The following is a 23,131-nucleotide window of genomic DNA, read 5'->3' on the forward strand; positions in this document are numbered from 1 at the left end:
ATTTCAACAAGAAATGATTTTTCACTTAACTATATTGTGAACAATGAACAAAAATTTGTACGGAGGGGTTAAAACTTGCAAAAAGTTGGGGGCCAGGAGGGCAATTAACATGAAGTTAGGATTCTGGCGGTGACTCATCCCCCCCCCCCCCATTCCCAGGTTTCTGATTTGGACTTTGAATGGTGAACACTAATGCTCTAGAAGATACTTTGCTTATTTTGATTCTCCTTAGTTTTCAGAAAAATGAAATCTTCAATCACGTTCTGCGATGAAAGCAAAACTTGTGATGTAACTGTCAAGAACTTTATGATATACCACCTGTGTAATAAATCATTGGGCTTTTAACAGTGAATTGCAATGGGGCAAGTCATTTTCAGGAATAGACTAGGAATAACTTTCTTCTTACTAATATCTATTTATCATTTTGCTGAAGAGTTTGGAAGAATCATGTTCTTTACTCCTGAAATTTGTTTCTCCCAACCTTTAATTGTATACAGAACACTTGTGCTAGGAACTGTTAACAAAAGCGACTAATGGGATCCCTCATGTTTAAACTTGCCACCCACATATCCCTTCAAAACTAAGTTATAGCCAACAAAATATTTCCATGAGTGAACAATTTTAGCTCACACAAAGCCACTTCCCTCCCTCTCCTGTCCCTGTGAACAACCCCAAATCTGGTTTTCTCAGCCCACTCCCCAAGAGCAAATTGGCTGGATGTAGAGGTGCACAGGGGATGGAGGGGAAGTTCTGCCGCGTGAGCAAAAATTGCTCTGCTCATGCAATGACTTGGTTGGATTCATTCTTGCTTGATAAGGTTAGGGGTTTATGAGTGTAGCTTATTTCTATCACATTTGTTACAGTTGCTTTGGATTTTTTTATTTTTTATTTTTGTCTTTACAGAGGTGTTATGAACATAAACAGTACAGAAATGGTTTGAAATTTTGCAAACAAATTCTTTCCAATCCAAAGTTTGCAGAACATGGAGGTAAGTCTTCAGACTTCTACATAAACAAGTACTAGTTCTGAACATGTTAAGTTTTAAAATTGGCTTATATTTATAGTTTGCCTCATCCTTATGGTTTGGCTTGGGTAGCAATATATGTCTACAATTCAATTTGAATTATGAAATTGAATTTTTAAAAAACTTCAACCTCATGCCAGTCATGAAAACAAAGCCCAAATCAAAAGGCCTTTTGAAAAATGGCCAAAATGATTTTGGCAAGTATACAAAGGTATGTAATTGAAGGGCAATTATTCTCCTGTGTATTCACATTCATGATATGTTGGGAACATTTCTTAGACTTGTAAACTGCTAAGAAAAACTGAAAGTGGTAGTAGATGTGATGGTGACAGAACTGCCTTGAAACAGCATTCGGCACTGAAATACAGAAAGCGGAGTGGGTGATTGCATATGGAGAAGAGACAGGCCCTGAACCCTTTTTCAGTCTTGCCTACATCCCCACAATCCCTTCTCCCTGGCTGTTATTCTAACCGAACTCATTTCTGTTTTCAAGGCTTGTGGGGTTGGGGAGGGTGACTTTGGGAAGAGGCAGTATGCTAATGCAGAACATGCCACTTTCTTAGCTTAGGAACATAGGAAGCTGCCTTATACTGAGTCAGAGACCATTGGTCCATTATGCTCAGTATTGTCAACACTGACTGTTAGTGGCTGTCCAGTAGTATGGGCAGGGGTTTCTTCTGGCCCTAACTGAAGATTCCAGGGATTGAACCTGAGGCCTTCTGCATGCAACAGGTCATGGTGTACCACTGTGCTTAAAGCCCTTCTGGCTTAAGATTGCCCCACGCAATCTTTGTGTGTATTTGAACACACACAAAGCCAGGAGGGAGGCAGAAGAAACAAAAAGAATGCAGAAATTATCTGTGCCAGCTTTGAATGTTTATTGTAGCGCAACAAGGTTTGGAATAAGTTCGTTCTTCAGGAGTTATCTTAAACTTATTGAATCAGCTTATACAGATGCTGTTGCCTATCTGGCACTACCTGAAGGAGGAGTCCTCTCCCCCACACCTAATGTCAGTTCCATGATACAAATTGACCCTTTGCCCCAAGTTGTTATTAGCTGCAGAGAAGAAAATGGGCACTAACTAATTAAGCACAGCAGGTTTAGGGATGGAGGGAATTGTATTGGGATTCTATGCTGAGGAGCACTAACTTTATTTATTAACTGAATATACCATCTCATGAAATAAGTTCTCTTGGTGGCTCACAAAACAGATACAACAATTAAAATGTAACATAGAACAATAAAAGCAATTAATTAAAAGCACAATTAAAATACAGATTTAAAAACCTGTGGGTGATATCCAGAGTCGCACAAATAGACTCTGATCAGGCATAGGATTTCTCCTTTCTCTATTATCCACTGTTTTCCCAACATCTGCTCTAGATAGTCTCCCAACCTTTCAAAGCCGACTTTGGGGTGTGTGGTTCTGCCTGCGGATGGACACTTTGTTGTTTTCATCCTAAAAAGATTGGACCATAAATAATCTTATCCCATTCTTCTCTTCCACACAAAACATGCCCTATCCCATATCCCACTGCTTTTAATAAAAGAAAGGTATGGCACGACACCCAGTCACAGATCTCTTGCGGAGAGATAAATTGGTCCTGAGATCCTGCACATTTGAAACAATTAAGATCCACTGAAACCTGCCAGTCATAGTACATACAGTTACCCTTCTGGGAATCTACTACAAATAAATGTTCAGTCAGTAAGGAATTATTTGTTTGAACAAAAATTAAGGGCATCTTCCAACAGAAAAGGGATTTGCTCTTAAAGATGCAGAAGCACTTCTGTGTAATAGGCATATCCCGGCTTTCAGATTTATAGAATTGGAATTTAAAACAAAATCTACTGATAGAAGTCTCTGCTACCAGTTTCTCTGTTCATAAAACTTCAAAATACCTATTTCTATTACTATGGCTTGGCGCAGCTGGTAATGATTTTTTTCTTTTTCCTTTTAGAAACCCTGGCTATGAAAGGACTAACGCTAAACTGCCTAGGTAAAAAAGAAGAGGCATATGAATTGGTGCGAAGGGGCCTACGAAATGACTTGAAGAGTCATGTCTGTATCCTTTTCAATGTGCACATTAGATCGGCAAACAAAGAAAATGATAAGCAATAAAAAATAAATAGAAAACATATATAAACTAGAACATAAAATGTAGCTTCTCCCTTCATATTATGTACCTTCTAAAAGGCATTTCTTGAAACTTTTTGAACAGTTATATTACCGCCTTTGGAGCAACCATCCTAGCTTTTAGTCCATATTGTACCTTACTAATTCTGTTTACAGACCATATTCAAGTGAGTGCCTGAACAGCAGAGTCTTAGAAATATTTGGGCCACATAATTAACTGTATTTAAGTGCTGACTTGTAATACTCCGAGGAGCCTTACACATATTTCATTGTAAGTATTATGCTAGTTTGTATTGGTATACTAGTTACAGGTTCCTCTAGCTGAGGGGGGAAAAGCATTTACAGACTTGGAAATAGTTGAATAGTTGAGTTGTTTCTCATTTTCAATTGTTGCAAAACAGATGACCTTAACTGAGGTTTCCAGGTTGGCATGTCTATGGCCTCCTCCAACGATCAGACAAGAAATATGATGAAGCCATCAAATGTTATAGAAATGCACTGAAATGGGATAAGGACAATCTCCAAATTTTGAGGGACCTTTCTCTGCTACAAATTCAAATGAGGGATCTTGAAGGCTACAGGGTAAGTCAAGATCAAGCCTCAGGAAGGTTTTACAAGTGCAGTAACTCTAAATAGTTCTTAAACTATGAGAAGTATGAGAGAGCAAAACCTTTTTGCCTTGCTTTCCACCATAATAATTTGGTAGGGATTTTGTTGTTGTTTAGTCATGTCTGACTCTTCGTGACCCCATGGATCAGAGCATGCGGTAGGGATTTAGTTGAGTACAAAATGATTTCACATATAGTGCTTTCTTAAGTGCTTAGAATAATGCACATTTCTGCTTGCTGACTTGTAGAAGAACTAGGTTCAGATTATCAAAGACAGAGTCGTAAAATTGTAGAGTTGGAAGGGATACTGAGGGTCATTCCATGCAATGCAGGAATGTCAGCTACAGTATCCATGACAGATGGCCACCTAACTGCTTGAAAAAAACATCCAAAGTAGGAGTCTACCACCTCTTGTGGGAGTCTGTTCCACTGTCAGAAAGTTCTTCCTGATGTTTAGTTGGAATCTCCTTTCTTGTAACTTGAAGCCATTGGTTCATGCCCTGCCCACCTGAGCAGGAGAAAACAAGCTTGCTCCATCTTCCATGTGGCAGCCCTTTAGATATTTGAAGATGGCTATCACATTTCCCCTCAGTCTTCTCTTACCCAGGCTAAACATATCCAACTTTCTCAACCATTCCTCATAAGGCTTGGTTTCTAGACCCTTGGTCATCTTTGTTGCCCTCCTCTGCACACGTTCCAGCTTCTCAATATCCTTCTGAAATTGTGTCAGCCAAAACTGGATACAGTACTCCAGCTGTGGTCTGGCCAAGGCAGAATAGAGTAATACTATTACGTCTCTTGATCGGGAAGATCAAGATGGATACACTGGTTCTGCAGAAAGAATTGCCCACCTTTTCCCTTTATAATGCAATCCTAAAATAGGGATGGCCTTATTTTGTCTGGATTGCTTGATTTCTAAAATGGTTTCTTAGTTACATTTCTGTGTTGTAGTTCAACAGCTGTTCTTCCTAGTGTCTTTCTTCTTAGAAGCCTGAGATGTTAGTGAAGTGGTCAAGTATTAGTATTTTGTGCAAGTTGCAATTAACTCATCTCATTGCTGAGTTCCACACAGATTTAGTCATTATCATCCTTAGCTGTGTTGATGCCATAGTTGATAGTGCTCAGAATTTACTACAAAAAATATACTAGTTCTATATCAGCACCATTCAGGTTTCTTTAAAAACACAGTCTGGAATAGTCACATTGATCAAACTATTTTTCAGAGATTCTGTATGAAATGTATTTGAAGGTTTTTATATGTTGAAACCTTAAATTTTGAACTCTTGTCATTGATTTCTTGATTAATACTGTTGATTTAGTTTTGAATCCAGAAGACTGGAATGTGAAAGCTACCATTTTATTACATTTATGCAGGAAACTAGGTATCAGTTACTTCAACTTAGACCTGCACAGCGAGCATCATGGATTGGCTATGCGATTGCTTATCATCTTTTGGAAGACTATGAAATGGCAGCAAAGATTTTGGAGGAATTTAGGAAGACTCAACAGGTATCATGAAAAAAACAAAACCAAGTCTGTATATAACTAAAATAATCAGAATCAAAATGGAAGAATAAAATATAATATTTTGTGTGCCTAAGGGGCTAGGTAAAAACATTTACCTATCAGACTCTCCCTATGGAGCTGATGGTTGATGTCATCTATCATCCAAAAGTAGAAAACATGCATGGATTGAGTATTCCCATCCTTCCATAAGTGATCATTTCTTTCAGAACTACCAATGCCAACCATGTGTTTGGCTGGTACATGTGCTATCTTGATTCAGCAAAGGGCAATGTTTGGGAGATTGAAGAGCCACATACAGGTGGCATTACCAGTTCAAAATCTCCCTCTTTTTTCTATACATACATGGGTCACATCTGACAATCCAGATGGTCAGCCCTTTTCTCCCATACAGGTCACCCTGATCAGTTTATGTGGGGTTTTGGTTGCAATGTTAACATTAAAAGGATTACTGAAGTGTTTTCTTACCTATGCAGACATCTCCTGATAAAGTAGACTACGAGTATAGTGAGCTACTCTTGTATCAAAATCAAGTCCTCCGGGAAGCAGGACTATATAAGGAAGCTTTGGACCATCTTAGTACCTATGAAAAGCAAATCTGTGACAAATTAGCAGTTGAAGAAACTAAAGGTAAATGAGCCAATAGGATTCTCTTGTTCCTAAGCCTGTTCTCAACGAGAAATATTAAATGAATAAGAAATAAGTTGCCTTACAATTACTACATAATTGGCAAGTTCAAAGTGTACTATATATTAATTTGGTAGTGCTATATATTTTTCTACATGTTAAATTAATAATAGAGTCGATTCTTTTAAAGGCTGTCAACAATCTGGTAAGTGGGTGTGACTTTGTATTGTAACCCGGAAGCAAGAAAAGTTGGAGGCAAGCTGGCCTTAAGTCTTGAACTTAATTGAATATATTATACAGTAGTACCTTGGGTTAACTAGTGGGAGGGACAGGGGTGAAGAGAGAACAGAAATGCTTGCACTGCTGGAATGATTTGCCAGCTCTATGTTGAATATCTTCCGTAGAATTCTCGATGAAAGAGCTGAGTCTCAACAACAAAGGGCAGATGTTCTCATACAAGTGCACTTTTCACAGATAACATACACAAACAATAGCTATATTTTGCAGCAGAGGCCATCCTGCAGATAACCATCTTATCAGGAGGTCCATTCCACATGCTACAGGCATTGAGACTCTCAGTGTGGCAGTGCCTGCTCTTTGGGACTCTCCTATTTGCATATCAGACAGGCGTCTTATCTGTATTTTTTGGTGCCTGCTAAAGACATTGCTCTTTCAACAAGCTTTCTAAAATCTTTATCCCAGCTGGTACCTGTCCTGAATGTGAATTGATTTTCCATATGTGGTGGTGGTTTAAACTTTCTATATTTTTTAACGTTTTGCTGTTAACTGGTTTTATATATGTAATGTGTCATTTTATTGTAATTTGCTTTGAGATGCCCCAATGGAAATGATTCATAAATGAAATTTAATAATAATTGGCTTAAACCTTAGCAGGACTATATTATATATTGTTGCTGTTACTTTCATCTCCTCCAGTCCTCAAAAGTACAGAATTCAGCATCTTCATATTCCTTGGTTGTATTTTTATTTCTTTTTAAAGCGTATTTCAGGCCTTTCTTGCTTTGAATAAAAATTTGGAACATATTGGTAGTCTGTGTGCCCTTCACACAAAATTATATTAGGTTACATTGGTGCAAAATATGATAGCAAATCTTGGGGGCATGCAGGGGGTGAGGGGGAAAAGGTCTGTTCTGTTTGGACACTCAGAAGTCTGTTAGATATTACCCAGCAACTTTGTGAAGACACTCTTTTTTTTGTTAGTGACAACTGTTGTATCTTAATAACGCATATGATCTGTAGTAGCTTCAGACAAGTAAATCCCTTGCCTGTGGCAGTATATAGGCTTTGCTTGATAGAAAAGGGCTCTACACAAGTAGGAAATGTAGCACGTTGAAGGTTAGCTCCATGATACTTAGAAAAACATTGTTTCATTGGCACAATATATTAGAAAAACATTGTTTCATTGGCACAATATATATATATATATATATATATATATATATATATATATATATATATATATATAAAATGTATGTATGTATGTATGTATGTATGTATATATTAAATACCCTCTCACGATTGATTTATAACTCTGCATTTTTAACAGGTGAACTTCTGTTACAACTCTGCAGGCTGGAAGAAGCCACTGAGATATATAGAGGATTGCAAGAAAGAAACCCTGAAAACTGGGCTTACTACAAAGGTTTAGAAAAGGCACTCAAACCAGGTAACAATATAGCCTGCACCAAGTTAGGTGCGAACCTGTAAATAACAAAGCCCTTATTTGATTTTTATATGTGATAGGAGCATATATTTTGTCATAATCCTCAGTTACTTTTCACAGCAAGCTGAATTGCAGTGAATTTACTTTCCTTTTTGAAGAAAACTTGTGTATGATGGCTGAGAAGTGCTCTATGTGTAAGCGTACACACAAATTAGTGATGGGAGACGAATTCATTTTATGTAGGCTATGCTTCGAGAATTGCAGTGTATTTTGAATTTCAGTAAAAGTGAGTTAATGTACATTTCTTTCTTTATCCATTTATGTCTCACTTTTCTAAGAAGTTCATAGTAGTATAAAACTGAGGTCAACACAACTTTTTCGACATTGCATATTTGAGTTCTTCAGGTGTGATCAGGTTGGTTCTTGTGTACGTTGATGATGAGGGGAACACTTGGAACAATTCAGTCTATGCACAATGTGATGATTGTATTCATAGAGTTGGAAGGGACTATGAGGGTCATCCAGTCCAACCCCCCTGCATTGCAGGAATCTTTTGCCCAGCGTGGGGCTAGAACCCATGACCATGAGGTTAAGAGTCTCATGTTTTACCAACTGAGCTATCCCAGACTCAAAATCCACCACTGCTTTTTAAGCTCATAGATTTGTCATTCTTTGGAAGGGGGTATTCATATGCTGGTGTGTTTCGAATTTAAGATCTTTTTCTAAAATTTGCAGTAGCGGAGATAGTGGAGGGCAGAGTTACTGGAGCGGATGGTGAACAAGACAGTTCTGCACTTGCTCTCCGTCTTGCCCACCCTCCAATCTACGGTAATCAGGAAGGTTTACCTGCTTTACCCTCAAGCATGCCATTGCTGAATGCCAGCTCAGTCAAGACAAGGAGTGAGTTGTTACTGGCCTCCTTGTGCAAGAATAGATCAATCATGCTTGTGCCACTGAAACCTGGTTGGATGAAGTGGGGTGTAAGTTACTTTCCCCAGATATATTCTCTAGGTTTCAAGACACCAGTGTACACTTGAGGGACAGCAAGGTTGTTTGATCCTTAATTATTTGCTCCCCTGCTCAGGTATCCTGTTGAGCAGGTAGGCAGGATAAAGTTTCTGCAGCTGGTGTTGGGAACTCGAAACATGGCCACTACCAAACACTCTTCCTGCTTCAGCTATGAGTGTAGTATAAAGGACCCCAAGGCTGATTATTTTCAGAGACTTTAGCATTCACACTGAAGATACATCATTAGGAGGTAGCTCAGGATTTGATGGCTTCCATGACAACTTTGGGCCTCTTGCAATTGTAATTGGACCGGCACACGTGGCAAGACACACACATGACTGGTTTTCTTCATTGGACTGGGAAAGGGTGATCTGTGGGGTAAGGCCTACCTTTTGTCTGGATCCCTGCCCATCCTGGCTGTTGAACTCTGTCAGAATGGAGCTGTCTATGTGGGCCTTGGAAGTTGTGAATACCTTCTTGAGGGATGCAGTTGTCTCTACTGCCCTTAGAGCGGGACTTGTTGAGAAGCCTAATTTAGATCTTTTGGCCTGAGAGATTATCGTATTCTTCGGCAAGGCGGCAAAGCAAACAGTCACTGTTGGAAGATCCTGTTCAGATCATTTCCAGTAAAACTTCAGGCCTGGTTTTGGAACAGAAGCAGCCTTTTCCCATTGGAAATGTAGGGAGAGAATGTGATCCTATCAGTTCTTCTATCAGTTCTACTCTTAAGCATCTTTCAGTACCATTGGGGGGGGGGTCCATGCCTGCGGGTGGATGCTGTTTGTGTCAAGGGACGTTATTCCTGAGAATAAGGTTGCACTGTTAATGTACTGTTGATGTACCATTTGTGTCAGAGGAATAACTTGAAGGCAGCACAATCCACAATCCCTGCATGATGGCATGCAAGCCAAAAATTATTTGGGTTTCTTCTTTTCAGTATGCCATCTGTCACTTGTACAATATGTAGTAATGGCTGCCAACTTGGACTGCTTTAAAGGGGGGTTAAGACAAATTCATGTGAGAATGTTCCCCCCCCCCCCTAATACTCTCATGCAGTGTAGGAACCTGTTTTTTTAAATATTGCAAGAGTGGTTTACAATTCGGCATGTGAAACCTGTGTAAAGGGGGAAAAATGCTACTACTCAAGCACCAGGAGTATGAAAAGGGACACTCTGGATTATGTCCATGGAAGTTACCCAAGGGAATGTAGTTTCAGTTACGTTTGGAATCATGAAAATTATTGGCCACCTTAAAAACCCAAATGACAATTTTTTTGTTCTTCTAGCCAACATGTTAGAACGGTTCAAGATCTATGAAGAAGCTTGGACTAAGTACCCAAGGGGACTCGTTCCAAGAAGACTGCCATTGAACTTTTTGTCCGGTGAGTTGCATTTTGGCAATTAGGAGAATGAGTTACAAGATTAGAGTGCCTCCTTTTCTTGCTGCATCAGCTAGAAATTGCATCAAAATTTTGCTTTCTTTTAGCCAGCTTTAAACATTAGAAAGCATAGTTCCTAATTCCTGGTTACTTTTCATATCCTGTCTCTATACTGCAGCTTTTCCCAACCTGTTGCCCTTTAGCTGTACAGTGGTACCTCACAAGACAAAAAACTCGCTAGACGAAAGGGTTTTTTGAGCTGCTTCGTAAGACGATTTTCCCTATGGGCTTGCTTCGCAAGACGGAAACGTCTTGCAAGTTTGTTTCCTTTTTCTTAACACCGTTAATACAGTTGCGACTTGACTTCGAGGAGCAACTCATAGAAAGTGGTGTGGTAGCCTTTTTTGAGGTTTTTAAAGACTTTGGTGATTTTTGAAGCTTTTCCGAAACTTTCCCGACACCGTGCTTTGCAAGACGACAAAAATCGCAAGACGACAAAACTCGCGGAACGAATTAATTTCGTCTTGCGAGGCACCACTGTATTGGACTCTCAACTCCCATTAGCCTGAGCCAGCACTGCCATAAGTCAGGGTGATTTGATTTGATTATTTCTATACCACTTAATATATTAAAAATATCTCTAAAAAAATGAAGCAACAACATATAACCCAAACAAAATATTACAAAAATACACGGTTACAAAATATGACAATAAAGATTTATTATTATTATTATTATTATTACAAAATATTTACATATAAAAATGTTACATTAATACAGAGTTACCAATACAGTGGTACCTCGGGTTAAGTACTTAATTCGTTCCGGAGGTCCGTTCTTAACCTGAAACTGTTCTTAACCTGAAGCACCACTTTAGCTAATGGGGCTTCCTGCTGCTGCCGTGCCGCTGGAGCACGATTTCTGTTCTCATCCTGAAGCAAAGTTCTTAGCCTGAAGCACTATTTCTGGGTTAGCAGAGTCTGTAACCTGAAGCATATATAACCTGAAGCGTATGTAACCTGAGGTACCACTGTATATAGAAATCAATGCCAGCTCATTTTCCTTCTTACACACCGTCCTTCTCGGCCTCTGGGTTCTCACCCAGGGTCTAGCATGATGGGAGTTGTAGTCCAAAACTTCTGGAGCATACCAGGTTGGAGAAGACTGAGCTGTTGTTAGAGTCACAAATGCTTCAATTGGGGCATTGTTGAAGTGATTGGCAGAGTTGTGTTCTGGTTCTCCACCCCATAGAAATGTAGTGGCAAAGAGGGAAGTTCATGCACTGCAGGAGATATTAACCTTCGCCTTAATTTAGCCTAAGAAAGAGAGTGATTAATGTAGCACTTCATTTGACTTAAACTTTTTTTTATTTGCCAACATACAAAGTAACATTTGTGACATTTTCTTGTAGGTGAAAAATTTACGGAATGTTTGGATAAATTTCTGAGGATGAATTTCAGCAAAGGCTGCCCACCGGTCTTCAATACTTTGAGATCACTATACAAAGATAAAGAAAAGGTCATTATAACATCTGTGTGCTTTGCTTTTTAATGTTCTCTTAGAAAAGTCCATCAGACACTAAGCGTGTATCATTATGTTTTCTTATGCTGAACAGGCCTATCTGGAACCTTAAAAACTGCTGTAGAGATTCACAGTAATGTCCTTTATAAATGTTAATTTTCATAGAACCAGGTTAAGGATGTAAATTTGTTGGGGATGGAAAGACTCTGGGTGAAGCAAGAACAGATGCATTGATTTCGTTCCATGATCCCTGCAATGTCCATGGGCTAAAATCTCTTTACTGCCAGTGTGTTTGCAGCTTCCCCAGAGGGCCCTAAATGCATTCCCAGTCTGGGATGTAATCAAGCAGTATATGTGTGCATCTGAAATATGAGTACTTGTGAACTGACTGAGCCCTTGTGTATAGGGAAGTAGAATATGAGCTATAAAACAGACCCCTTACATGCTGAAACTTAAATGATGATCGTGATGGGCTAGTTTCACAAAGCTATGATATGTGTTTTGTAGGACTAGGTAATTTATTCTTGGATTACAAGTTAGGCTTCTGTTGAGAGTCTGTGGTAAACTATTGATTAATGTCATACCTTGAAAAGTGCAGTGCAATGTTATATAAAGTAACTGCTGTTAACCTATTGGCTGCAATTAAACCGTGAAGTATTTTCTAGAAATACAGTGGTACCTCGGGTTAAGTACTTAATTCGTTCCGGAGGTCCGTACTTAACTTGAAACTGTTCTTAACCTGAAGCACCACTTTAGCTAATGGGGCCTCCTGCTGCCGCCGCGCCGCCAGAGCACAATTTCTGTTCTCAACCTGAAGCAAAGTTCTTAACCTGAAGCACTATTTCTGGGTTAGCGGAGTCTGTAACCTGAAGCGTATGTAACCTGAAGCGTATGTAACCCAAGGTACCACTGTAGGTTCAAGATCTGGAAGCTCCTTGTCAAATATGGGGCCCTAGTTAGCCTAGTGGCAAGAGAACAATTTAGAAGGATCTAGTCCACTTTGTGAGATGTTTGGCTGCTGCCTAGCCCATCACTTCTTGAGTAGGAAGTAAAGCAACACTCCTGTAAAAGTAGTTACTGACCAGACTCTTATGTGGACAGAAGACTTCATTCTTCCAATTCTGATTTATACTTCTACAGTCATACCTCAGGTTGAAGTAGCTTCAGGATAAGTATTTTCGGGTTACGCGCTGCGGCGACCCGGAAGTAACGGAGTTTCGCCGCATGCACAGATGGTCAAAATGACGTCACACGTATGCACAGAAGCGGCAACCTGCGCACACGCAGACGTGGGTTGCGTTCGCTTCTGGATGTGAACGGGGCTCCGGAACAGATCCCGTTCACATCCAGAGGTACCACTGTATTTATGAAGTAGGACTTTATGGAAATGGGTTTGACTCTGAATTTGCAGTCTGCTGAATTAAACTACTAATAGGTACTTTATTTATTTGTTGTCTTGTGTCTATAGGTGGCAATCATAGAAGAGCTAGTGGTAGGTTATGAAACCTCTCTGAAAAGTTGCAGATTATTTAACCCAAATGGTGAGTGCCACATGTTATATTACTATTCTGTAGCTAGGAATAAGCTCCTCAAGAAAGCAGTTGGGGTGGAGAATAGGCATCAAACAATCCTGGTTTTCACCTGCACCTGCACCTCCCATACCTGTTCCTGCCGATAGTTTCCTCTATCACAGGCTTATCTAGTCTTAGGATCAATTGAACTCAGGGTGTGCCATAGCCGACAGCCTTGCATCATACGGGTAGAGCCATATTTGGGCAGCCAAGCTCATTCTGCTCCATGCTTAGACGGCAGTGGCTTAAATGAAGGGTTGTATCACTCACATATACTCACATTCAGCACCCTTTCTCCATGCTGCTGTGATGCAGCTGAGCGGTGCAGCTGCACCTGGTGACTTGGGCCTGCCCTTCATTCCTATGTTAGAGCTGCAGCTTCAACACAGAGTCCTCAGCCCAGCTCACATTAAGATGTGAAGTGTACTTTGTAGAATACCTGGGTACTTTGTAGAACACCTCTAGTTAAGTTATATAACCTGATATATAAAGGGAAAAATGAGAGCATGAGCATGAAATAGAACAGTTTAAACCATCTGTATCTTAATAAGCTTCACAGACCAGTCCACCCCCTTTCTATATAATAGCTTCTCAGCAGTCAGTAGCAAATAGCATGCCACTGGGTTTTTCCTTGTGCAGCTTACTATAAAATGGAAAGGGAAAAAAACCCTGTGAAATTTTCTCCAAATAGATGACGGTAAAGAAGAACCTCCAACGACTTTACTCTGGGTCCAGTACTACTTGGCACAACACTATGACAAAATTGGGCAGCCATCCATAGCTCTGGAATATATAAATGCTGCAATAGAAAGCACACCCACCTTGATAGAACTCTTCCTTGTGAAAGCTAAAATCTATAAGGTAACTCTTTTTATTATTGCAGCAGGCTTTTGCCATGTAGCACTACCCTTCTTGATTCTTTTTCTTCCTTGTATTTGGAGAATGAACAAATGATTTGGCTGTCGGTCAGGGCTCATAAGAACATAAAGAACCCTGTTGGATCAGCCCCAAAGCCTCTCTAGTCCAGCTTTTGGTTTCCCAACCTGATGCCTCTGGGAAGCCCACAAGCTGGACAATTGGGCAAAATTCCTCTCCTGATTCTGTTTCTCAGCACTTGAAAATCAGGGGCATGTTACCTCTGCTCCTGGAGGTAGTATATAACCATCATAGCAGTGTCTGGCACAGAACTTCAGTTTCAGGATGTCTGGGTTGTTTTTTTCTTTTTTAAAAATCCAATCTCTGCTACCATCCGTACAGCTGCTGCTAGCACCAGTTGTTCTACTCATCATGGTTGTAGAGAAGAACTTGGAAATGTGCCTGAAGGGATTGCAAGTCAGAAGAGAACTTGGCTGCTCTTTGTTATAGAGTGGGACTTCAGTGTATCATATAGCATGCTATCTTTCTATTACTCTTTTGCTCTATTGGCCAATGATACCCGGTCTCCTGGTACTTAAGCCATGCATTCATATACCAATTTTAGAGGATCTGGATGCATTTCTTTTTTAAAAAAAAAAAGATAACTGGTTACTAAATAAGAAAGAATGGCTTAGATGATCTAGACCAGGGTTTCCCAAACTTGGGTCTCCAGTTGTTGTTGGACTACAATTCCCATCATCCCTGACCACTAGTCCTGCTAGCTAGGGATGGTGGGAGTTGTAGTCCAAAAATAGCTGGAGACCAAAGTTTGGGAAGCCCTGATCTCAACCAAGGGTAGCCTGTGTGGTGCCCTCCATATGTTTTAGAATACAACTGCTGCCGCCTTCAGCCAGCATGGCTGGTTGTGCATGATAATGGTTGAAGTCCAGAGCATCTGGAGGACATCATATCATGTTGGCTAACCCTGATTTAAGTTATAATCCTACGCACAGTTACTTGGAAATAAACTCCCTTGAACATTGTGACCTTTGTTTCAGAGTAAACATAATTGTATTGTTAGGGTTGGGAATTGTTTTCGGCCTGTTTTAATGAGGAGCAGTACCGAGTATGTTACTTGCACCTTTCTTACTTTTATCTTTGCATTGAGTTGAACCTGGCAAACTACACTTTACTGCATTTATCCAGCTTACTTTTGTTTTGTCTTTTCAAGCATGCTGGAAACATAAAAGAAGCTGCAAGATGGATGGATGAGGCTCAAGCTCTGGACACAGCGGACAGGTTTATTAACTCCAAATGTGCAAAGTACATGTTGAAAGCCAACTTGATAAAAGAAGCAGAAGAAATGTGTTCCAAATTTACAAGGGTTTGTTTGACTTACTGTACTTTTTAGCTTACTGTGCTCTTCGTAGGCCATTGCTTTGAACAGTCCTGCATATTCAGCTATTAAAAAGAGTTTTAGGGGTTACTTGGATGCCAAAGCATGGGATAAAAGTATGTAAGTAAATCAGTGTCTGAATTGGGGGTAACTAGCTCCTCCAGGTGGTTCAGACTGCAACTCCCGTCACCTAAGCTATCATGGCCAACACTCAAGGCTGATGGGAGTTGAAGTTCACAGCATCCAGAGGTCACCACAGTTGGTTACTCCTGGTCTGAAGGAAGCTGTTATTGTCGTTAAAGTAAAGCATTTCAGTTTCTAGATGAGGTTTTTCCTTTTATTAACGTTGACTTTCCTACTTGTCCCCCAGTCACAGCAACAGAGCAGTTCAGCGTATACTAGAATGCCCCTTTTGACCTTCTTGCACATTCAAATTTTTGAAATTCACATTTGGACACAGTATTGATGCGTTGTTTCTTGTCTGTTGCACTTGTCTGCAATGTTGGCCGTACTATGTAAGCATGTTTTTCTTGCTGTAAGAAAGACGAAAACGTTTTTTAGAAATACCTTTCAGAGTCAAAATATTGCATATTCTTTTTAGTTAACTGTGTATTTATAAGCTGAATATTTGTAGCAGCTTGCCTTGTATTTATTTATTTTTTCTAATTTTTCCTTTCTAGGAAGGGACTTCAGCAGTGGAAAACTTGAATGAAATGCAGTGCATGTGGTTCCAGACAGAATGTGCCCAAGCTTATAAAGCAATGAATAAATTTGGAGAAGCACTTAAAAAATGCCATGAAATTGAGAGAGTATGTACCTGGTGACCAATTTAATATTTCTTAGTGGTCCGTTCTCAGGAATCAAGTCTGACGAATCTCTTAAGTGTATTGTTCTGAACCTCAAGAGTATCTCAACATGGGCTGTGCTTTATCTCTCATTATACTGCTTAAGGCCATAATTTATAATGCGTTCAATTCAGACATAACACCAAAACATAGTTTGATGATGGAGAAGAATCCGTGGGACCGTACGTTCCATTTCCCTATTCCCCTGTCACATTCAGGTTTCCTTCCCCGTGTTTTTGGTTTCGCTAACCCTAGCTTACCATGACATTTCAATTTGCAAAGTACGGTTACTACAGTTTGCAGACCCACTTCAAACCTTGTTTGGAATCAAAGACATCATTTAGATAGCATGGAAAACTACAGAAAAGACGAGGAGAGCATGTGAGCCTATAGGAAATGCTCCTCATTTGCCAAACTGTTATTTGGAATTGCCTCTGATTTGACACTAGTTTTTGAAATACGTTCCAATCTAAGACTGCTGTATGCAGTGCTTGCATAATGCCATATCTAATTCGGCCTTCAGAGTTGCAGAGGTTCAGTCCTGACTTGCTATGAGAGAGCCTTTTGAACTAGAGATACCAAGGACTGAATCATGACTTTCTGTCTGGTTGTTGTGCATGATTTATCACTGAATTATGGCCTCTTTATGCTAAATTTTGGGTTCTGCTCGATTGTGTTATCAGTGCTTCTGTTTATGGTTCTGAAGTTTAGTTTTGGAACTTTTCTCGTTGTACTTCCCATGCTTACTAAATAACATGATATTTTGTTAGCATTTTGTAGAAATCACAGATGACCAATTTGACTTCCACACATACTGTATGAGGAAAATCACGCTTCGATCATACGTGGACTTGTTGAAGCTAGAAGATGTACTTCGACAGCACCCATTTTATTTTAAGGCAGCAAGAATTGCCATAGAAATATACTTGAAGCTTCATGATAACCCTCTGACAGATGAGAACAAAGAGCATGAGGCTGACACAGGTAGAAGTTGCTTCTAGTATTTTATGGCTCATTTCTCACGCAATGTTAAACCGCACTTTAAAATAAACTATGGTTTAACACACTCAAGCTCCTTGCTCCTTCCCTGCTCCTCACTGTGCCATGTGGGAAAGGAAACAAGCCAGAATCTGGCCGGTCATAATGATTGTGCTTTGTTTGGAGGAACAGAGATTGGCCTTTGCTCATGGTTTGTTGGAGAGAAGCAAACCATGAGACCAAGTTTGCACATCGCAAAGCAGTCTTGTTTCCCAGCTTGTTTCCTCCACAGAGCAACATAGCCAGGAGCAAATGAGGAGTAAAGGGATTTTGCAAGTTGAATCATAGTTTATTCTAAACTATGCTTTTTGTATATTGTCCTTTTGTGTCATTTCCATTGCCATGAGACACAAAATTGGTGGGGGGAGTTGTGATGCTGTAAAAGGTGCATGCTGTGCTATGCTTGCTTGTTTTTTGTATTTTTTTTAATAAAAAAAAACCCGGTCAAAAATTTAAATACCGTATTTTTCGCTCTATAAGATGCACCAGACCACAAGACGCACCTAGTTTTTGGAGGAGGAAAACAAGAAAAAATATATTCTGAATCTCAGAAGCCAGAACAGCAAGAGGGATCACTGCGCAGCAAAAGCAGCAATCCCTCTTGCTGTTCTGGCTTCTGAGATAGCTGCGCAGCCTGCATTCGCTCCATAAGACGCACACACATTTCCCCTTACTTTTTAGGAGGGAAAAAGTGAGTCTTATAGAGCAAAAAATACAGTATATAGCTTACAGTTTAAGGAGTTGCAGTGTTATATATTGGCCATCCAATAACTTTTTTTAAACATCCTAACTATACATTCACATGGACTTCGTGTTCTGAAAATGTACAAATTAAGGGTTCTGCATATTCTCTTGATCTTCTGGGATAAGTTACAAAATGTATATTGTGGCAATCCAAGTAGTTCTGGGTGAGGCTGCATTATAGATAAGCCACTATGCCTTTTCTAACGGAAGTCATCCAGGTTTGGGCCATGATTTGGAATTTGAGAAGACTTGTTTAGGAAATGGTATTAATAACCTGAGCTGCAAGAATCTAGGGTTTGTTATTTTTAAGGAATCGTTCTATTCATAATCAACAAAGTATTTTTTCTTTATAGCAAATATGTCAGATAAGGAGCTAAAGAAGCTACGTAATAAGCAGAGGAGGGCTCAGAAAAAGGCTCAGTTGGAGGAGGAGAAAAAGAACGCTGAAAAAGAGAAGCAGCAACGAAACCAGAAAAAGAAGAAAGATGACGACGATGAAGAAATTGGAGGACCAAAAGAAGAGCTTATTCCTGAAAAACTAGCAAAGGTATTGAAACTTGGGAATGTAAATTGTGTTTGAGCAACCATTTACACAGAACTATTTAAAGAGACTCCCACACAAAAGCATATCACTCTAAAAGTGACTCTTGCATGCTGACTCAATCACAAGTAGCAGCTTCTGTCAGGGCATTTTCACAGTTGTTGTTCTGTTGCACTGAAGAATGAAACCAGAAACAACTGAATCATTTGTGCTTCTTCAAATGCTTTGAATATGAACCGCTTCTTGGGGCAGGTGAGACTCGCTTTGAGAAAACCCAAATCACTTTATTCAGCCCCTTCAACTGCGTTAGGGAGTTCCCAAAGGGAACTGATGTTGGGCTGTGCATGGTGCGCTCCAAGCAGCAGGACTTCAAAGCTCCATCCAAAGGGTATTGCAGGCAGCAGCTGTCAGCTGATTGGTGTTGTCTGTAAACTCCTTTTTGGCTCAGCTTCGACTTTACCTGCCTCATCATGTAAGTGGGCATGCCTCTGTGAAGATGAGTTTGAGGGCCAAATGTTGTGCTTTATCAGCATTTGAATTGGGTCCATATAAGGACACATACACCTGTTTTATCTGGGATGTATGAATGAAGGCCTTAAATATTGCAAGGAACCCAGTATAAAGATAATGCACATTTGCTCCACCTGTGTAGCCCAGACCTTAGTGACAGGGATATCTAGTACCAGGAGGCCAGATTTTGCTTAAAACCACAAGATTTGTATGCAATGCTTTACTTTTGCCTGTAGAAATGAATAGCAGCCACTTATAAGGGATATGGACTGTATTTGTTGCCAGGAATAAATCTACTCCTTGCCTCTACTGACATTGGGCACTAAGAATGAAAGAGTTCTAGTTTCTTCATTGGTGTTTGTCAGGAAAAGCAGTGTTTCTGTCTGACAGTTGTTCTTCTGAAAAGTCCTCATGCAACTTTTTCCTGTTTTGTCACCCCAAAAAATGTATTTTTAGGTTGAAGCTCCTTTGGAGGAAGCTATTAAGTTTTTAACTCCGTTGAAGAACTTGGTGAAGAACAAAATAGAAACCCATCTTTTTGCCTTTGAAATTTACTTCAGGAAAGGTAAGTGGAAGGTAGAATGAAGTGGAAATACACCAGTGTACAAAAGCAAGACTCATGCAGATGTTAGAAGGAGCAGGAGTCTTCCTGTTTTCTTCCATACCAGACTGGGCCTTGAGATGGAGTATTCAGACACCTTCCCCACTTGGGTATCAATTGTAATGAGTTGCCATTATTTTCTTAGGAGTTCTTTTTATAAACAAATAATCCTCTTGTAAATAAGTTGAGAACCCTGCACAAAAGGAAACCATGTTTCAGAAGATTACAATTTTTTTCTCTTGCAGAATTGTTTTATGCATTGTTTGTGATTGCCAAGAGCTTGAGGACTCCGTTGGCCCTAAAGTGGTCTATATCAACAAATTTTGATTGTCAGAACTGACAGTCTGGAAGAAATGTTGACGTCCGGTATTTAGATTACATTTTAACTCTCTCACTGCTTGGCATTTGGTATGCAAGCTAAAAGGCATTGCTGCCTCTTATAGTATGTCAGGTTTATGAGAAAAAAAATAGTAATCTTTATAAAACCAATAACCTTCCAGTATTAGCCATATAAATAAAAAAAAGAATTTCCTAAACATACCATAGCATAGTTAAAATATTTCACGAAGCTAAGTCTTGATCCAAAGGCCCTGTACACATGGGGACACCCAGCCAGATGGGCGGGGTATAAATAATAATAATAATGGAACATTTCCCTCCCCCTACATAGCTTTCCAGTCCAGCAGCTTCTCACAGTCGCTAAACAAATGCCTTTGGGAAGCCTCCAAGCAGGAGGCTTGGAGCAACAGCACTATTTGCATCATCAGACCCTGCTTATAATGGTCCCCCAACTTCTAGGAGAAGCCTTTAGAAGGCAGGAGTGCTGCGCTAGAAAAGCTTCAGCTCACTAGCAGAAATGTTTTCCATTTGTACGAGAGGCTCTTTAGGTCCAAGCCAGCTTATTTTGTTTCGTAGTTCCCAGAACTCACTGCATTTAAGTTGAATAAAACTTGTTATATTGGTATATAGGTTGCATGACCATGGCATACCCCTCTGCTGAAAATTTAGAATATATAAACATAATGACCTTCATCTCATTTATTCTAATCATTATAATTTCAAATGTAATTATCTTGATCATAACATCTAAATTATAATGAGGCTTTCTGTTGTATTTATTTGCCGAGTCTAATTCCCTAGTACATTAGAACATCTTGTAATGTGGTTCCAATTTATTTTGTCTCCTGCAGAAAAATTCCTCCTTATGCTGCAGTCTGTGAAGAGAGCATTTGCTATTGACCCTAGTCATCCATGGCTCCATGAGTGTATGATTCACCTCTTCAGCAGTGGTATGAACCTACCAATCATAATTCCAGACGCTATTATAGTCAGTCATACCTTACACCTGACAAGGACTATGAGCAGTTTACTCAAATACAAACAGCAAAATTCATTGTATTTTCTGATTTGTTTTGATATTTCTTTAAAAGGAGTGCATGGATCTATCCAGTTTCTCTCTCTCCTCCCTCAGTTTATCTTTCAGTTACTGCATAATATTTGCAAGCTTAAAATGCTTGGTTCAGTATGCTACCTTTTATCATTATGGTCCTCTTCAGAAAAGGGAGGAAATTGCACAATACTAGGGTGTTGTTGTTTTTTTAGAATCAATATGTTGACGAAATACATGAGCAATAAAGAAAAGAATGGCTGGGATTGGGGTGGGGCCATGTTCTTGGAGATAGACAAAATGCAGGAAAGCTCTGCCCACAACTCTGTTTGGTTTCTCATTGTAAAGCAGGGCTTATCTACTTCCAAGTGATTATCAAATTTCACCCTGGAGAACCAAAACTTGTCAGAATAAACAACACTGAACTAGACAGACCATTTCTGTCACTCAGTATAAAGTACAGTGGTACCTTGGTTTAAGAACAGCTTAGTTTATGAACAACTTGGATTAAGAACGCTGCAAACCCAGAAGTAGGTGTTTTGGTTTGTGAACTTTGCCTTGGAAGCAGAACATGTTTCGTTTCCTGTTGAGTGTGTTCCATTTGTAAATTGAATCCCCCGCTGCTATGGGAAAACACGCCTTGGTTTAAGAACCTTTGGTTTAAGAACGGACTTCCGGAACGGATTAAGTTCGTAAACCAGTTTTTAATTTTTTTAAAAAAAAAATAAAGCAAGCATATTGAATTAAGCGAGATGAGCGCCGCAACCCCAGAGTCGGCCACGACTGTACCTAATGGTCAGGGGTCCCTTTACCTTTTTTATTCTGCTATAAATTCAAAACTACTATTCATTTAACTCTGACAGGTCATCTTGGGGCTTTAATAGAAGAAGCAACTACAATCTTTAATAAGTGTATTAAAGCGTAACGTATTCTGCAGCAGTTAACTGTGTTTTCTAACATTACAGTTTCTGAAAGCAAAGATCTACCAGAAACAGTCAGAACAGTGTTGAATCAAGAAATGAATCGGCTTTTTGGTGCAACTAATCCAAAGAACTTCAATGAAACTTTCCTTAAACAGAACTATGATTCACTACCACACAGATTATCTGGTATGTAATTTGCTGCATATTCCAAGTTTATCTTGACAGTTTTTAATTTTGCTGCCAAGTAATGTACCACTCTTGGTCTTACATGTGAGATCTTGTCTACCATACCAATTGCATTCATGCCAGTTTATGGCAAGACGGCTTTCATCAATCCAAAAACATTAGAATGTATTTCTTTCAAGAGTCAGGATACTAGAGACAAGGTACATGTTCAGTTTTATGTGAGGGATCAAATGTTTGAATGATCTCTCATATTAAAAATAAACATCCCTGCGATTTTTTTTTCTTTTTAATCAAGTTTAGTCATTGGAAACCCAGTATTACACTGCTGCTTATTTCTATCTTAGAGCTGGGATGTCTTGACTGTTCCATTGCATAATAGATATACAGACTCATAATATTATAATTCTAGTGTTTCAGATTTTTTGAACTAATTCTTCGTAATGAGGTAGCTGAGCAAAGGAGGTGGCATAAAGGAGGTGACATCACAGTTGCTGTCACAGGCTCAGCAAAAGTAGCACAAAGACGAGCTAGACCTTAAAGTAATGCTATTAAAATCCTACCTTTAGCAGTTAAGCATAACTAGTTAATGAGAGGAGTGTTTTGTAGTAGGCAGTTATCAAAGTAATGGGATATTGGTATTATGATACTAGTTTTACTAAGATAAGTTATATAGTCTTACCCAGTAGCAGGTTGATGATTCTTTCATAACATATGTAAAGGAGGCTTTGAAAGCATTGTGCATGCTGGATTCTTAGACTGTGTAATGGTAACAGTTTACCATTTTTTAAAAAGGCTGCCTGAACCTTTTCTATTGCTTGACATTAAGCCCTGGGTAGCAATCTGTGTTTGATGTTATTGCAGTTAGTCCCATTTATAAATTTTCCAAACAACAACAAGGCAAAATTAGCAACTTTGCTTTTGTTTCTTTGATAGATTAGGTTATCTCTTACTGTCAAGTTAGAAATTGCAGTTAAAATGTAACCTTTCTAGGTTGTGATCTCTCAATTGCGGCATGCACATTT

At 39.4% G+C, this 23,131-nt stretch overlaps 1 protein-coding gene across 1 annotated transcript in view; it reads left to right on the forward strand.

Annotated features, from left to right (window-relative positions):
- The window catches only part of NAA15 (N-alpha-acetyltransferase 15, NatA auxiliary subunit), a 33,253-nt gene that overhangs the window by 7,746 nt on the left and 2,376 nt on the right, over positions 1-23,131 (forward strand). The window contains exons 2-18 of the mRNA XM_028744333.2: positions 904-988; positions 2,987-3,091; positions 3,587-3,744; positions 5,145-5,279; positions 5,771-5,924; positions 7,489-7,608; positions 9,899-9,994; positions 11,403-11,509; positions 12,981-13,053; positions 13,775-13,944; positions 15,170-15,322; positions 16,015-16,143; positions 16,950-17,163; positions 18,315-18,508; positions 19,469-19,577; positions 20,804-20,902; positions 21,966-22,109. Of these exons, the coding sequence (XP_028600166.1) occupies positions 904-988; positions 2,987-3,091; positions 3,587-3,744; positions 5,145-5,279; positions 5,771-5,924; positions 7,489-7,608; positions 9,899-9,994; positions 11,403-11,509; positions 12,981-13,053; positions 13,775-13,944; positions 15,170-15,322; positions 16,015-16,143; positions 16,950-17,163; positions 18,315-18,508; positions 19,469-19,577; positions 20,804-20,902; positions 21,966-22,109 (2,245 nt within the window). The remainder of the gene's footprint in view (positions 1-903; positions 989-2,986; positions 3,092-3,586; positions 3,745-5,144; positions 5,280-5,770; positions 5,925-7,488; positions 7,609-9,898; positions 9,995-11,402; positions 11,510-12,980; positions 13,054-13,774; positions 13,945-15,169; positions 15,323-16,014; positions 16,144-16,949; positions 17,164-18,314; positions 18,509-19,468; positions 19,578-20,803; positions 20,903-21,965; positions 22,110-23,131) is intronic.

The sequence above is a fragment of the Podarcis muralis genome, chromosome 9 (genome assembly GCF_964188315.1).
Source record: "Podarcis muralis chromosome 9, rPodMur119.hap1.1, whole genome shotgun sequence".
NCBI lineage: Eukaryota > Metazoa > Chordata > Lepidosauria > Squamata > Lacertidae > Podarcis > Podarcis muralis.